Raw genomic sequence first — 15502 nt, 5'->3', positions numbered from 1 at the left:
ATATTGCCGGTTTGTATTATTCGCCGAAGTCTTAGTTCGATTACCATTATTATGCCAACTATTATATTACTTTGTGTCAACTTATAAGTATTTGTCAATAATTTCACCAGAAAACTACTTTCCCGTTTTCTCTGAAGTCTTGCAGGACTTGGATACGCGTAAGACATGTTCGTGCCGATTAGTTTTCTTTAATCTTTCGCTGTAGGGACACGAAGTAGCGTACGAAGTCTTTATCTGGGCTAGCCCAGTTTTCAAGTAAAGAGACAGTGTCTCTCCCTTCGTTCTACTTTCGTCCCCAAACGCAGAGAGCCCATGATTGTGGCCATTCCCTGAAATTCGCCATTGCACGATATGCCACATGTAGTGCTTTAAAGCTTGCGCTGCGGGTAGAAGTCATCCACGCGTCGATTCCACTGTTTCAACAGTTTCATAGTGGACAACCGGGATCTATATACAAGGCGGTTGTAGTTCCAACACCATATTCTTTCGATACCTATCGCGCATGCGCCGACCACCACTACAAGCGCCGGACGAGCACTTACAGCCCGCTGCTTGAGGTATCACGTGATCATCAGGTGATAATATCGGGTAATATTACTACGTGATAATATTGAAACGTAAAGAACATATTTCTAGTTGAATGTGCATGTTAATCTAAAAAATTTGACAAAAAAATACAACAAGGGCAGCACTGCGCCGGTAGGGTGAATAAGAAAAAAAAGTAGGCTGGAGTAGAGAGGAGTATTCATTTTTGTTTTTATTTGTAAAATACCTTACAATAACCCTACATGGTTCATTGAGTAAGGATGGCATAGAATCAAGTAACCACATACAATCTAGTAACAATATGAAGAACAAGAAAAAAGAAACACTAGCCAAGTGCACAGGCTAAAGATTAGAGAAACATATTAGCTACATACAGCTGTGTATGAGTACAATAAAAAGGAACTCTATAAGTTTATAAGGAACGTATTAGTGCAAGAAAAATGTAGGGTATGATAGCAATCGTTAGCAAGGGTTAAGCGAGTTGACTGAGTGCCTGAATTTTTTCACGGTCAATTTCCGCAACTATGTTATCGGTGCGGCTGTTCTAGAGACGAATGGCACGTGGAATTGCAGACGAGTTAAATGCTTCTGTTTTACCATAGCTGCGCGTGAAGCTATGATGATTGTGCAATCTGTGCGACGTGTGCGATGACGTTTCTAGGTGTAGGGAGCGTTTGTTAGTGTGGTGAGCGTATTTATGAAATAATGACAAAAGGTTGTTTCGGAAGATTACGCAATATGGTTAGTAGCTGCCATTTCCCGGAGTGATTGGCGGTCACTGCATGAAATTATGTTTGCTGGGGTACTGTTCCAGAAAACAACGACAGAAAACAACCGCACATATTTCTGGTAATCTTGCTTGGCTCATCGCGTAACTGAGAAGAGTGTAATTGACCCACACGGGCTTCGAAATTTTTGGTACGCGTCACCCTTAACATGGTCCCCAGTCGCTGCGAATATAGAATTGTCATCCCTTTTAGGTTCTCCAAGGGCAGCGGAGAGGGAAACTGAACGTTTCATACCTAACGCCTCCATGCAGACAGAAAACGGTAGTTTAGCAGTTTTTATTCAGCCCTCAATTGACCCACACGCTTTAAAAAAATATGCCTGCACATCGCCCCAAGCATGCTCATGGACATTGCCTCTGAATATAAACTCGGTGAATGGTACAGTTAATTAGGACGCCGTAAAAACGAACGTATAACGTCTTCGATGTGCTTCTGAAATGCGTGACAACCTAAATATTACAAAGAAGCCCCGCCCAGAAAATCACATTGCGCTTGCCCTTCATCTCTAAACAAGAGCCGAGCCAGCTGGAAATCCGCTTGCAGCTTTAATGACTTTGCTCTGCGAATGTAACTGCTAGGATAACCGGGAAATAAAGGCTCGCTTTTCCAAGTTAAAATATTACCTTCGGCTGAGAACTGATATCGCAATCAGCCATAAAATTTGCTTTCCCTTCGTACAGTCACTAGAATCTTAACTTTCTCTTTCAAAATTAAGCAAATCTCACCAAATTATGTGCAGTGGTTGCCAAGAAAAACGATTTCTCCTTCCCCCCGTATTAAATAGGAGGCGCTCAGTTAATGAATGTGACGCCCTTGAAGACCTGCAACGTGTTCTGTGCCACTGCTGCCGCGACGCGTCAGAGCGACAGTTTTTTGAAGGCTGCACTAAACCTTCAACGGGACTCGAACTCGGAAGTGCGTACACATTCTCGGCCCGTGACAGAGCCCCACCTGCGCGTTACGAGCCACGAAAGAGCCACGAAAGCGCTGCTGATGTTCCCGCGGGCCGCAAGCCTTAACGAAACTTTGTAGATGCCTCTATGTAGCCTAGTGTCGTAATTTGATTTAATTAAAAGGGCGCTAGATAGATACGCTTAATACATTTAGTCTAATAAAGTGTTCTTTCAAAACTATATTTTAGTTAATCTCGCAGAAATACGTTGATTGTTACATCTGGAAATGGAGGTCAAAGTTCCATTTTTTAAACCGGAACTCCAACGTCGGTATGTCAGTGTGACGTCACATATTTCAAAGTTCTTTCTTTTTCTTTTTATTTGGGCCCTTGTGGCACAGTATGGGCGCTTGAAACTTGCTAAGTTGTATCTCTGGCTCGTTCAGAATAAAACGCAGTCCTCCTTTGCCGATGAATATTGAACTACGCCGTAGCAGACGCCTCCAGAATCGATAGCGTCACGGCGAGCCCTCGCGGGAACTTCAAGGTGCAGTCGGCAGCTGCCTTGCGTTTTTTTTTGCGTCTTTTCTGGCTTATCGAGCTTCGTACCACGATACGAGTGGCTTTTTTTTTCGTTTTTGGCGTTACAGAAGGGTAACTTACTAACGCGCAAACAGGGAAACAAACTTTTATTTTCTGAAACGGTAATCCGAGTCAGGACACGCGGTTCACCCTAGGTGGGATGGATTCATTATTCCAGGAACCCTCTGGCTTGGACTGCCTGCTTACTCCCGGTCGACGAGACGGCGTTGGTCGTCCAGGTCGTCAGAGGAAAGCTTGGACTTGCAGTAGAACACATCGTGGGGCTATAGTTGGTTCATAGCCTTCAAACGATGAAGTGCCAACAGAGACAGCACACTAAGAAAGAACGAAGACAGGACAAGGCGCCTTCTCCTGTCTTTGCTCTTTCTTAGTGAGCTGTCTCTGTTGGCGCTTCATCTTTCGAAAGCTTGGCCTTCCACGTTTCAGTGGAGGCAGATATGTGCGTTGAGTTGGGGTGCTCTTTTTAGGCCTCTACACGGGGCGTCCTTGTTAGGAGTCGTCTTGTAGAGCTTGTGAGGTGGGGTTCAGAGGATGTGTCACAGGTAAAATAATTTTTCTCTGTAGTTTTCATTTAAAGTGAACCTTACCGCAGCAGTGAAGCGCGATGCGTGTTTCCCAGCGCGCAACAATATCTCCACACGCGCCAGCAAGGATATTGATGCGTTTGGTTAAGTTATGGAAAGCAACGGTGGTGAAGAGAACAGGGTGTTACGTTTCGCCTACAACGCGCGGTAATGCCGGCGCGGATGCAACGGACGCCGGGGCTTTGTTCAAAGCGGCGGACATTTTGGCCCGTCCGACGCCGCCGCAACGCCTACCCGCCAAGCGTGTCCAGGCGTGTTTCAGTGCCACGTGTCTTCGTGTGTGTGTGTGTGTGTGTGTGTGCCCACGCTTGTCAAAGCGCGGCATCAGGGGAGCGGAGCTCCCCAAGTGAAGGTTGGCGATGCGTCACTACACTCGGTTCAGCAGGTCTCTCGGCTCGACAGTTCGCGCCGTCGTGGGGTCATGCTCCGCCGTCCCGTGACCTTCATCCCGTGACCTTCATCCCGTGACCTTCTCTTTTGGACCGCGACGCCGAGGGTATAAGAGCAGCTGCCCCCGGACGCCAGGAGAGAGGCTCCGATTTGTACTGTTGAGTTACGTGCTCTCCCGTCTCTCCACTTCGGTCGAACTGACCGGCCGCTCTTTTGCTATGTTAGAATAAACAAGTTGTTCTGTTACCAGTCTTCTCTTGCTTTGCCGGGACCTTCGGATGCTTCCAGTGCCCCAGGCCGCCAGGCCAACGCTACCCTTGGGGCTTGCGACCCATTGGCAATAACGGGCGTCAGCACCGAGACCCCAACAACTCGTGCCAGCGGTGCGATTCCAACAAGGGGCTCGTATAGTTAAGCAGACTACGTGGACGCCGGGCGAGAAGAAAGATTGCGGTTCATTACAGGACACTATAGGTTGCGCACCACGAGGAGGAAAGTTCAGCCTATAGGACAATCGCGCATAGTGATGAAGCTAATGAAATCTAGTTCAGTGTGGGTGCTTAATGAGCATGAAACCGGATTATCTCTCTCCGTCATTGCACTTCGTTTATCGTAGTGGCTGTTGCTGTTGCTGATGTCGATAATTAATATAAATGCAGAAAAGACAGATGCAACCCATATAGCGATATGACGTGTTTATTTTTTTTTTGGCGAAGCTGTTGAGGGCTAGTTCCCCCAGTATCGTGTCCGCGTGTAGAAAAAAACTATCATCAACAATGGCTCCTGCGTCGTCGTCGTCTTCCACAGCTGGCTCATTGGCGCCCCTCGGCGCTACCGCGCGAACGCGCTCGTGCCACTGCTCCCGCGTTCGCCGTAATCAATCAATCAATCAATCAATCAATCAATCAATCAATCAATCAATCAATCAATCAATCAATCAATCAATCAATCAATCAATAGACACAAATACGTAACCGATAATTCAGAAATACTTTAATGACCCGTCGGGATTTACACAGTGATAAACACCGGGGCCGCACGTTTCAGCTTCGCAGGTTTACAATCTGCACGGAGCGCTTGGGCTGATGTCTTCTTTTAAACTTTTTGCTGATTTCGACATTTGATTGCAGTCTTAATGAACGTCCCGCTGTGGGGCGAGTACCCGTCGCCAGTGTTTACCATTCATAAAGAGCACGACAACGCCAATGACGACGGCTGGCCACCGGACGTGGAGAAAATGTTGAACTATACCGATTGGACTATCGGCGCCGCACTTGGTGTCATTACGTGGTATCATTACGCCGCACGCTTTGGGGGACGCTTCTCCCGGCAAACCATTTAGCTGTGGGCTTCGTGGTGCCCGTCGTGGTGCTCGTGTCCCGTGGCTGTTTCGTTGAGGGACCTGCAGTGTCCCCTGCCGCCAGTCAGAAATTGTTCCTCGGGATTGTCCAGGGTGCAGCGGTGGCCTTCCGAACAGGGATCTCTGAACAGGTTGGTGCACTCTTCGCCGGGACACTGCGAAAGATAGAGCGACGAAGAAAACGCGTTCGCTTCAGGTCAGTCGCCTATGCCAAATTTGGCGACAGGTAAATCCTGAACCAGACCGTTTTGTGACTCTTCCGAAATCCGACAAGAGAAACGTGCAAGGAAAAAAAAAAAAAGAACTGTCATCCACACGACTGTAGCACGAAGCTCGATCGATCGCAATCGCGATAGCGCTCTTTGGCCGAAGACCTCTAACAGAGGAACTTATTCTAAAATGCCGCCATCACAAGCCATTGCAGCAGAGGGCAACGAGTTTTTAAAGGCAACAGAATTGGACAAGCGGCTGTAGCCTGAACAGATGTTTATAGTGCTGCAAGTGCTACTGTGCTGTGCTGTGACAGTATGCGGCGACAGTGACCGACTGTGATTGTATTTTCTTTCTTTATCTCTGCTTTGTCATCACTTTACCTCCCCCTCCCCTCTCTCCGCAGCCTAGGGTAGCAAACCGGATCTTCCCCTCTGGTTAACCTCTCTGCCTTTCCCCTTTCCTCTGTCTCTCTCTCTACAAAGGAAACCCACATGGGTTTCTAGGAAAGAAAGCTTCGCGTGCGGGATCGCGCCCAGAGCATCACCGCACGGTGATTGCACTCATTCCGGCGTCGTCCCACAGGACCTGGACGCGATGAGACAGGCGCCACGACGCTTGCTTGGGTCGATGTATAGGCGTACGGGTGATTCCGCCACACAAAGTCAGAAGTTCGAATCCCAGCTAGGAACATCAAACTAATGCGCGTCTCACAACCAGGTTTTGGCACGTAAGACGCCGGAATTTATTTCAATTTTGTTTGCCAGATTTTAGAATAGACCTTGAAGTTGCATAGCGCGTGCAAACGCATAAAATATGACTTAAGCCGTCACACGCACTGCACTGGGGAGAACGCGTTAATTTCAGTTTGTTCAGGAAGCCGCTTCTGCATAGGCTCGCCTAGACAAGTTCAACATAACCAGAAGCTAGTACGAAGAGTTCTGGCCAACTTGATCATGCTTCAGATTTCTTCTTTCATTTATTTGTTATTCTTATTACTTATTACGCTTATTCTTACTTTTGCTTCTGATATATGTATTGAATTTTTGATGAACTCTGCCAGATAAGTGCCACGAATTGTTTCTTTTTATACACTTTTTTATTCATACCTGAAACTAGACATTCCGACAGAATTGCCTCTCAGGCTGATAAAATAACTAAGAAGTTAATAACGTACCCAAACCAAGTAGTGAATTTGTTAAAGCCCGACGCTTCGAAGCCAACTCTGCTCCTTCCCAAGTGAGTATATGCGACGAATGTTGGTGGGTGCAGCTTCTCCGAAGCTCCCTGATGATATGGCGAACAACACAAGTCGTTCCAAGGGAGGCAACCTCTACATCGCGTACGCAAGCAACATGGCCTGTGCGTGCGCCGAGACGAAAATGGGTAGAAAAGGCACCGCGGCACAACAATATAGCCTCCAATCTTGAGCTCCGGAGATGGAACATTGCGTTGAGCAGGAATGGGGTAAAGTAACTCTGTATATCTCTTTTATTATTAGGTCTTTCTTAAAAGTTTCATCAAGAATATATTAATCGAAAGGCATCACAGTCACTCCACTGTGTTCTCAGTTTTGAAGAAGTTGTCCTTTTATATGACTAGGACGAGCGAAAGGAAGGCGCAGGACAAGCATTCGGTCCTGTGTCTTTCTTCGTTTAGTGATCGTCTTAAAGGGCGCGCTCGTTCAAGGGACACTAACGAGAAGAGAACTTGTGCTCTGTTAGTAAGTTACGCTTCTACAATCAATCAATCAATCAATCAATCAATCAATCAATCAATCAATCAATCAATCAATCAATCAATCAATCAATCAATCAATCAATCAATCAATCAATCAATCAATCAATCAATCAATCAATCAATCAATCAATCAATCTTTATTTCGCATTCATTTATTTACAAAAAATGAACGGTGGGACAAGAACCAAAAGCTGCCTTTTTGAAGCTTGACAAGGTTCTTGCCCGTATTCATGACAACATGGACATAATAAAATAAAGTTTGTACACTTTAGTGTGTGCAATGCGTCGCGAGAAACCCGCTCTTTTCGTGAGAAGCTCTGGGTAAGCCAGAAAAAGCGTAATAATGAAAAGTAAGAACGTCACGGATTTTGACGGTAGTAGCTCGGGCCTAGCTAACTGATGATTGGTAAAGAAGGACTACACTGTATTCTAAAGGAGCCCAAGAACTGAACATAGCAAGCTCAAGAACTTTTACTAAGCCACTAATGGGACAAATAGGAGAGGACACTTTAAAATCCGGGACGTCATGTACCGACGCTGGAGTTTCGGCTCGAAATTCAAGTAGTGGAACTTCGACCTTCATTTTGTTTTGTAATAATAAACTCGCTACTGCAAAATCAACGAAAATAGTTTTTCGGAAGAATACATCTTATCGGACTAAGCTTATCCAGCGTTTCTCTTTAGGGTCTCCTTAAATACCTGCAAATAAGAACTAACTATAGCCTTCAGCAACACGTACATTCCTTTGAGCTGCGCTTCCTCTTAGACTTACCTTGTGGCAGAAGTCGCAGCAGCCGCAGTAGTCCTTGTAGCTGCCGCAGCTGCAGGAAACGGCCTGGCACGTTTGTGGGTCGCACGTCACGGCGGCGCAGTTGGGAGGTGACGTTGCGAACACGCTGTAAAAACGGGGTCACGTAATTATTTGCAAGAAACCTGTCATTGCGAATTTGTAGTCGAAGGAAAAGACGTGTTTATCCCTTCCTTCCTCACTTGCAGAGTACCTTGGTGAAATAGACCAATAAAAGCAATTCAATCAGGCCTTCTCTTTTTAACCTTTTTCTCGTGACAGTTTTGAGTGAAACCTTGTATGTGGAGAACGAACTTCGCTAAAGGCGGGCTCTATGAAATTGTGGAAAAAAATCATTTTTTTCCTATAAAAACCATTTATTTTGCGTGTAGCATTGCTCGCTTACTTCGCATTTGCCCTGCACCAGTAAAGAATATCTCACTTGGCAAATACGTTCCCACATGACTAGACGCCGTGAACACACAATGGAAGATCTGCAGTGCCATTTTGGTAGGTACAAATGTTACTATTTTCCAGCACAACCGTAGGGTGACGAGATGTCATAAAAAACATTATTAATAAGCTGTTTGCATCGAGAGAGGAGATATAGTTGTGCTACTCACGTCGTGTCGCTTGCTTATTTTTCTCTTCGGTTAAAGTATAACATGTTTCCCATTTGTTGTTTCGTTTCTTGTTGTCGTTGTCAGAAATCTTGTACGACCATATTAATTCAATTATTCTGATTGTATACGAAAAGCATGCTTACGCTGAATATGCATCTTTCGGGCGTTATCAAAGAGGTCAGGGTCGGTGTCATCTATCTAGCTGTACTGCATAACTATTGATCTCTGTCGGAACGTTCAGGTTGCTGCTGCTGCTTTCTTTTTTTTTTTTTTTGCCGTTGTTACAGACGAGTAAATAAGCAACTGCAATTGGCAGTGGGATGGTTGCAGACCTACAGTCTGGAGCTTGCGGCGCCTCGCTGAAGATGTATTGTAATGCGAATATGAAGCTGGTGTCAGCCTTTAAGTTCATTCTGCGTTATCAACTCCAAAAAAATTAAAATGAAAGTTTACACTGACAATTATTATAGCCGAAACAGTCGGCCGGACAAGCGTCAGTTTTCAGAAATTAAGCTTTACTTTTGCAGAGCAGATTGTTGAGTCATGGTTGACTAGTTAATTAAATGTGGTTTATTTATTTATTTATTTCATTTATACCTAGTTATCCCAGCACCGGGACACTATATGAGGGTGCAGGCATAACGTGACGACCAATGGGTCACTATGGGTAATTTCTGAGGTGAGAATCATCAACGGCTTTCCTGAACAGCAATGCAATATCGGTAAGTAATCATATCGTAAGAAGCCAACAGACGAAAACACCAAAGACAACATAGGGGAAATTAATTGTACACACTAATTAAATTAAAGAAGAAATTAAAGATAAATTAATGGAAATGAATGTGGACGAAAAAAGAAATTTTCATTAATTTATCATTTCTTTAATTCAATTAGTAAGTACAAGTAATTTCCCCTATGTTGTCCTTGGTGTCTTTGTTTGCTGGCTTCTTATGATATGAATAATAAAATCGGGCCCCTCGGTTCCCTTTCTTATCGGTAGGTGATTCCAGTCTTTGGCCCTTTGTAATAAGAAGGAGAGCTTAAATGCTGCCATGTGGACGTGAAGCGGTTATGCAACACTTTCGTGGTTTTGACGTGAAGTGCGGTGAGGTGGACTTATGAACTGCAAGTCTAGGAAAAATTAATGGACATTGTCTGAGTATTGGCTTTTTCCGGGTATTGTATGGGCAACTTGTCTGGGTGTATTGACTTCTATGTCTGCGGAAAACTGTACCTCTGCAAGTCCTGTCACATCGCGAGTCGCTTCCCCATAATTATTGAACTGTGGGTGGATTGTCCCTGTTAAGTTCACCGCTTCACTAGCCTTCTTACCTGACCACAGCGACGGCGATGAAAATCATGGAAACCAAAGCAACCTTCATCTTTTCACTGCGAGAAAGACAGGAAATGATAATTAGAACTTTACACCATAATTATTTTGGCTGACGTGATGTTTGTTGGTGGCTCGTTCAGAAACGTTCAGTGGTTGCGCCGGCTAATAAACCAGCCTTATAAGGCGTTGTATATTTGAATAGATAAGAAAAGGAAACGTGAATGCATTATATAGCTTGTTTGTCGGGTACCGATTACTGTACTTCATGTGGAAGAAAATATATTAAATGGAAATCCGTTATTTCTAGCTTGCACGCGATGTATTTCGAGATCCAAAATAGTATGAGCTAATACGGTAATTCTTGTTTTATGACCTGAACAGCGCGATTTGAAAAACCTGTCAGCCTTTTTTTCTTTTCCCTGAAAGAACTACTCCATATCATAAAATTTTTATGTGAGACAGTTGAACAGTTGCTGAACAGTGAACAACGCACACTTCAGGTTTGACATGAACTCTCGTATAGGTGCAGAGAGGCGTTTGATTTACTGAACTATAGTTTTAAGGTTACTTCGAAATTCCTAACTTTATGGGTAGAAAGACTGAACACATCCTCAAGGAAAACTTTCTACTCGTCCAAACCAAAACATACCAAACTTCATTTTGGTCTCATTCTATATAGCCAGTGACCAACGTGCCATGCGAGTTGGCGAGGAAAAAAAACACGTGGAGATTGTAAGTATTTGATCTAGGGTTAGGCATGTCAAGAATGGGTTGGCGCGAGGAGTTACAAATAATGCGACACTGGTCCTTTCATACTTAGGATCCGGCGCTTACTATATCGCTCTCAGTACAATCTAAATGATAAGTTGAAGTAGCACTTCTACGAGCTTTTTGAAGACAAATACTCGGTATGAAATTTTGGTTTACGTTAGTGTCAAGAATTAGACACCAGAGAGTGAACAAAGTTAAGGCGTGTTCGTGTTCCAAAGCGTTAAGCAGAAGGTATAACTCCTAGTCCGCTCGAAAACTTGCAAGACATCTCACCTCGCTCGTCCTTGGCGCAGTAAAGGCCTGCTATTTCTCGCTTCGAAACCTGAAGAATTATAAGCAAACGCTGTCTTTCAGAGCTGCCCTTATATATAAACGAATTGAGAAAAAAAAATAGGTCACGGTCTCTCAGGATAGCGCCAGCGAAGGACGGCTTTTCTGGGGACTATGGCGAAATTAGAAACGCGCCCGCTCGAAAGATGACTGATACAGGAGCGGGGACACATCTCACGTCTATAGCTTGGCATGACCCTTGCGCGGTTTACCGGACACCGTGTCTCGGGTGGGTCTCTTCGCATGCAAAAAGAGACTCCGGCACTTCTCACCGATAACCGTTTGAAGGACAGCCGCTGCAAAACAGCAGTCTAACGCGATAAACACAGCGAGTTCGCAGAGAAAGGCGGATTACCAGAAGACGCGGATAATATTTGCCCGATGAATAACAGTGTTAAGTTGGGTGACTAGTTGCTTTAGGGCGCACGTTGAAAGTGCATAATTGAAGCCGTGGTACAGCTTGAATGACGTGATCTCCACGCGCGTGTCCTAAAAGAAATAATTATAAGGTCAATTAGTGGGAGTTTATTAGTAGTTGCAGCGCGGTAGAGGAAGTCATGTGTGCTTAGCAGAAACCCTAAGACATGCACCTGTTTTGAGAGATCCGTCCTTTAAATTTGCTACGAAATAAACAGTCTAATAGTTCTCCCAAATCCTCCCTCTAGCAGTCTAGCGCGAGCGTATATTTTAGCATACTATAGCGACAGATGTCTTGAAACTGATGCTAGTTTTCGAATTTCGGCTCAGGAGATAAGACTTCATTGTCACGCGGCTTTGTTTCTTGCTTTGTCGCCCTTGCATGTAATTAGGAAAAAAAAAAAGTTGACAGTCACTTCAGCATGCGCTAAAGAGGATGAAGGCCAAAACCTGGGCGCTCACGAGACATTAGTTACATTACTTGACATTTTCCTTCGAATGCGTCGTTACTTCCTATTACTTGTTTTCTTCCACCAAATGCCGTGGATTTGAGTACCTTAATTAACTCTATCTTAATTAACTGGGCTTAATTCACTTCACCTTAATAAACACCAAAGGTAGTGAGTTCGCGATGTCAATTGAAATACAACTTGGAGGTATGGCCAGTTCGCCGGTATATACAAGTGGGTTCGACTCTCACCAAATGTCGAGGGTTCGACTACCTATGAATTTTGGTGCCGCAACGCTGGACATCGGATTTTTAGACCCATGAGCCATCTAAGGCTCTCGCCTTAAATCTCTGCTGCTGCACTGAAGGGAAATACGTACTGAACCTACGAGTGTTCATCCTACCGTGCGATAGCTATAACAGCACTCCTGCGATACTCTGCACATGCTGTTCTTACTAGCGGTGGCCATGCAGGGAGCATCAACCGTTTGAAGAATAAGATTTTAGCTATGAAGACCGCGTGTACTTCGGCGAACAGTAAACTGATGGTCCATTATATGACACTGCAGAATGTGTGTCATGGTAAGAAAAAAACGTAGTCCGGGGCAATAAACAGAGAATCACGCAGAGTGGCAAAGGTAAGGGAGCCCGAATTATGCACGCGTGGGTGCCTAGAACGAAACCATTGATGGTTTTTGAAGCGAAGCTTTGTTAGCGAACCCTTGGGGACATCCCTGACGGCATAATTTCTTTTTCTCTAGTGTATGCAATAGTTGATGTGACTGCTGCTGATGATGACGAAGATTAGAGTAAGGATAAGAAAGACGTGCAACAATATTATACACATATGGGTATGGTACATTTGTTTATACTTCCCTATGATTCCATATCGGGTTTCTTTTTTTAATGCGAAAGAATTATATGCCCCATTACGCCGCAATGCGTGGGCGTCAGCGTGACCGAAAGATGGTACCAAAAAGGGCCGACGGCGCGAACAGTAATAGCACGTCAACATGCTCGGATTGACGTCAGATTTCTCAGGTATGGAGTGACAAAGGTAACTAATGGCTTCGAAAAGGCAATCTGATCGATTTCATTCTGGGTGGGAATCGAACCCGGGACTTCGCGGGGCGCGACGAGCACGCTTCCCGGACGCCACGGCGGCTCCACAGTTCTGGCGGAAGGTGTGCCTATAGGGCGTGCGTCATTGGGCACGTGACGGCGCAGCCAATGGGGAGGAGGTGGCGCCACGTCATGAGTGCATAACATGAGCGCGTTCATGTCGTTCTGAGGTTTACGAACGGTATAATGCTTTCGCATTCCAACACGTAAGCAGTCTTGAATGTCTGCCGAATTTTTGTTGCTAATTTCGACATTTACTTGTGGTATTGTTGAACATTTCGCTGTGTGGCCAATCCGCACAGCAGATATCGGCCATAGAAGGGCAGGAGAAATCCATGGTTTTATGACCTCTCGTCTGGTTGGATAGTTATTTCATGTCAAAAAAATATAAAGAGAGAAATAAAGAGAAGGATGCCGAGGAAAAAAGGCATTCGCCATAAGTATGGAAGTTTCGATTTTCGTGGGAAAGCGTTGAGTACAAACCGAAGCGTCTTATTAGCAACGGATTTTCGGTCGCAGCGTCGGTCTCTTTCTTTTGACTCAAGGGCTTGCAGAGAAACAACGACGACGACAGTGATTGGCAGCACGAGGAGACAAATAATGACACTGGGTCTTATTTTTTTTATCACGAAGATTTTTTTCTACAGCATAAAGTGGCGACTATTACGCAGAAACACTGTTATCGCAAGATGCCGCAGGTCTAGGGGGACACTTCTTGCAAGCGTGTTTAGCTGTGATCGTGGTGTAGGGTGGCTGTTTCGTTGTGGGGCCTGCAGTGTCCCGTGGCTCCGGTCTCGAAGCGTTGGTCGGAATGCTCCAAGGTGCAGTGGTAGCCCTCCGTGCAAGGGTCCCTGAATGGCTGGTACACTCTTCGTTGGGACACTGCGAAAATAGAGTACACGATGCAGAAAGCGGTCACATAAAGTTAGGCGCTCCAGAACCTTGAACCGCTCCAGAGCATTTCGACCTGGGAGCGCGACCGAGATCTGGCGGAGTTGTGGTGACGTGGCTGCTGCAACTTCCGTTGTTGGCGCAGCGTCTGCCACAGTGAGTGTGCGTCTGTTGGGTCCGCCATGTTTGTTTGCAGCAGAAGAAGCGCCGGCCTTTTCCCGCTCCGGCCTCCAATCGCTTCATCTTGGTTGGTATCGTTGCCATCCTGGTTCAATCGGAGAGCGGTAGGGACCAGCGGGTCAGTGGGGATCACTGCGGTGATAGTTGCGGCAGGCGCGGTTTAGCCTGGTATTAAGGTCGTCAATTGAAGCTCTCGAGCGTGCTTTGCTCTGGTGCCGAGTCACACGGCCGAGCATCCAACAGACTGGCATTTTGATTTTTGTTTGTACATGACACGAAAAAAAAGGAAAGTAGGGCAAATTACGTAAGAAAACGCTCCGTTAGATTTTGGAGTACACTGGCCTCGATTTTAGATATTTCAGGCTGTCTAAATAAAACTGAGGAATCTCTTAAATGTGCGCACCTGGGTGGTACCACGTATTCCCGGCGTGCGAGAGCGCCTGCAGATCATCTATGATGTCATCTATTTGCACTATCGGCCAAAGACGTAAACGAACCACGGCTTAGGTGGCTGTAGTGGCTGCGGCACCGCGGCGCTGCTATATCTCACTACGCGCGCTCACGGTGAGGGTGCTTCCAGTGACGCCAAACTTCGCCCTCACTATCGCGCGAGACCTTGTCACGCTCGATAAATTTCTAGCTCACCGTTCGGTTGCTGTGCTGCTGACGTTCGCGACGAAGGGGACCGCGCATCGCCGGTAGTCAAGCACATGGCGCTGTCGCGCAGTAACGGATGGCAACAGGGCATTAAACTGCGGCACTGTGAAGGAACGAAGCATCTTGTTTTGCTTATATTCACCTTATATTTTATATTAGTGCCTGTCAGCTGCGTCCACCGCTGCTCGCTTTTAGGCAACATCACGCGAGGCGTCGCAACGGCGGCTACGGTGACGCGCGATCTTTCCCGCCGGCGCGATTAGATAGAGGCGGCGAGCTTTGCTACGGGCGCGGCTTCTGTGTCGAGATTTCTCTTCCGACATTGTCTCCGGTAGTGGGTTTAATATTTATATCAGCGAAGCCTCCGGAAACTGCTTTAATTGGCTACTACAACGCGTAGTCTGTTGCGAAACTTTCTTTACAAAAGTAACCTTCAGGACGAGATGATTGTGAAGACGAATAGGAAAAAGACTAATCAGTTGTGAAAGTCTACTCGCAGAAGCGGATAGAAACAGCATTCCATCGCTTGAAGGGGTCCTCAGCGCGATGAAAAGTTGCCGTCGGCCGCGATGACTTGGCCTACTCGCCTCGGCAATCGAGTCATCATAGAGCGCAGCCACTAGCTTCGCACGTCCGCGCAGCGCTTCCCACTATTACTTCGGGGCATGACACAGCTGATCCACTGTATCGGCGCACGGGCGCCAGTAGGACACCCGGTTTCAATATTTCCTTCTCTGGAACGGTGGGGACAATACGCGCTTTGCGGTGCGCGCCGCTATATTCTGATATGGTTCTGTCTGGCCATTGAACACTGGCAGACTAAGAAACGT

At 46.0% G+C, this 15502-nt stretch overlaps 2 protein-coding genes across 2 annotated transcripts in view; one reads left to right on the top strand and one right to left on the bottom strand.

Moving 5' to 3' along the window:
• Positions 1-15502, top strand: part of LOC126525596 (lysosomal alpha-mannosidase-like) — a 141403-nt gene that overhangs the window by 9558 nt on the left and 116343 nt on the right. The window lies entirely within an intron of this gene.
• LOC129383328 (uncharacterized) lies at positions 4780-11010 on the bottom strand. Its single transcript, XM_055067755.2, has 4 exons — positions 10901-11010; positions 9856-9912; positions 7886-8009; positions 4780-5318 (listed from the first exon to the last, which is right to left on the bottom strand). Exons 2-4 carry the CDS (start codon positions 9903-9905, stop codon positions 5142-5144), a joined length of 351 nt encoding a protein of 116 aa, XP_054923730.1. The 5' UTR covers positions 9906-9912; positions 10901-11010; the 3' UTR covers positions 4780-5141.

The sequence above is a fragment of the Dermacentor andersoni genome, chromosome 8, assembly GCF_023375885.2.
Source record: "Dermacentor andersoni chromosome 8, qqDerAnde1_hic_scaffold, whole genome shotgun sequence".
Lineage (NCBI taxonomy): Eukaryota > Metazoa > Arthropoda > Arachnida > Ixodida > Ixodidae > Dermacentor > Dermacentor andersoni.
Note: the sequence above shows the minus strand (reverse complement) of the source record. Positions and strands in the feature narration are given on the sequence as shown.